Source organism: Mandrillus leucophaeus, unplaced genomic scaffold, assembly GCF_000951045.1.
Source record: "Mandrillus leucophaeus isolate KB7577 unplaced genomic scaffold, Mleu.le_1.0 Scaffold1276, whole genome shotgun sequence".
Taxonomy (NCBI): Eukaryota; Metazoa; Chordata; class Mammalia; order Primates; family Cercopithecidae; genus Mandrillus; species Mandrillus leucophaeus.
In genome coordinates, this window is record NW_012101165.1 from 274,360 (window position 1) to 275,966 (window position 1,607).

The following is a 1,607-nucleotide window of genomic DNA, read 5'->3' on the forward strand; positions in this document are numbered from 1 at the left end:
AAAATTATTTTAAACATCAGTGCTACCATTATCTTTAGCAAGAAGCCAAATTTGGGATATGAAAGCTGATTAGTTTCATCGAGTCATCAAAACATTCTAGAATGTGTTTCATTATTTGAGGGGAGGTTAGTGAATCCAGTGGCATAATGCCAGAAGGGTATAGAATTACAGTTGTGAATAACGGGGAAAAAATAAAGTAGTTATTTAGTAGTTAGACTATCTTGAGAAGTTACAGTAAAACGAATGAGATTGTGGGAGCAAAATTCTTACTACTAAGTTTACTAAATAAGCAGAGAGGTAATTTGAGGCTTATTTTACCTATGAACCATGTTCCGGGTATACCATACAGAAGGAAAAGATTCCTTCAGGAGAGATGTGTAATTACGGTTTAAATCCCGTCCAGCTAAGGAACAGCGATAATTTCCTACAATCACACCATCTGGATTCAGCATGGGTACCACCTTGAAGACAAAAGTGTCCCGAAGCAACTGTGCATCACTTGAGTTTCCTAAAATATAATCTAGGAAGCCTTTCATGATCCAAGAGCTGTTAGTTTCCCCTGGATGGACCCTTGCAGTCAGAATCACAGCCTTCCGCTTTCTTGAGTCAGAGTTCTTCAAAGGGGTAGTGATTGTTAAAATATACACCATGTTCCTAGCAAGCGTGTGGCACAAAACACGTATTTTACAAAACTTTGACCGTACTGGATCATTATTGATGCCAGAAAGGTATTCTTGCAGGTTGGTGTAAGTGTATGGATAGCAATGAGCAAAGTAGCAGGTATCTTTGTTGTGTGGAAATTGAAATGTCCATGTAAGAGAGAAATAATGGCGCCCATCTTGGCCTGGGTTGTTCCTGTAATACTTGATTTGGTCTCCTATTCTCTGCCAGCCAATATGATGAGCCTTGGCCTCTTTTTCAGAATAGAACAGTGGGCGCATACCCCGACTGTAAAGACTAGCAGGTTTGGTGAAGTTGACAATAGTGAATCTGTAGACTATTCCTGCTCGCATATTAGTGACTTGGAAATAGTACCACTGGGTGTGTTTATTTGTGAAGAGGTCAGGGCGTACAGTCAGTTGGTATTCATATTCTGCCCTAATACACAAGAAAGAAAGGGAAAAAAGCACGTAAGAATGTAAAAATGACATTTTATAAAAAATGAATGTAAAATTTTTAGTTAAATAAGGAAAATTATTTTATTTTTACTCATTCACAGAAAGCTTTGTTAGAAAACAATGTAAAAGATAAAAGTTTTGAAATTTTCCCTTTTATTGGATGAGAAACTGCTTCTATGCTAATTCTAAATCCTTTGTATTCCTTGGTAATTCAAGAGAGCACATAAAAACACAGGTGTTTGATAAAAGTTTATATATTTCAACCTAATTATATTTTCTATATAAGAAATTATTAAAGAGTTACCAAAACTGAAGCAAAGTCTAACATTTCTTTTTTCACTTCAGACATACGTATCTATTACAGTCTAAAACTAGGGATATAAAATAACTATCACTGAGAGATTTAAACACAGATAAATTAATATGATCACATAGATTACATAATTTGAACTATTTGAGAACAAGAACTGCATTTGATAACTATTTACA

At 35.2% G+C, this 1,607-nt stretch overlaps 1 protein-coding gene across 1 annotated transcript in view; it reads right to left on the reverse strand.

Annotated features, from left to right (window-relative positions):
* Positions 1–1,607, reverse strand: part of AGBL3 (ATP/GTP binding protein-like 3) — a 146,141-nt gene that overhangs the window by 96,211 nt on the left and 48,323 nt on the right. The window contains exon 7 of the mRNA XM_011972153.1: positions 319–1,098. Within this exon, the coding sequence (XP_011827543.1) occupies positions 319–1,098 (780 nt within the window). The remainder of the gene's footprint in view (positions 1–318; positions 1,099–1,607) is intronic.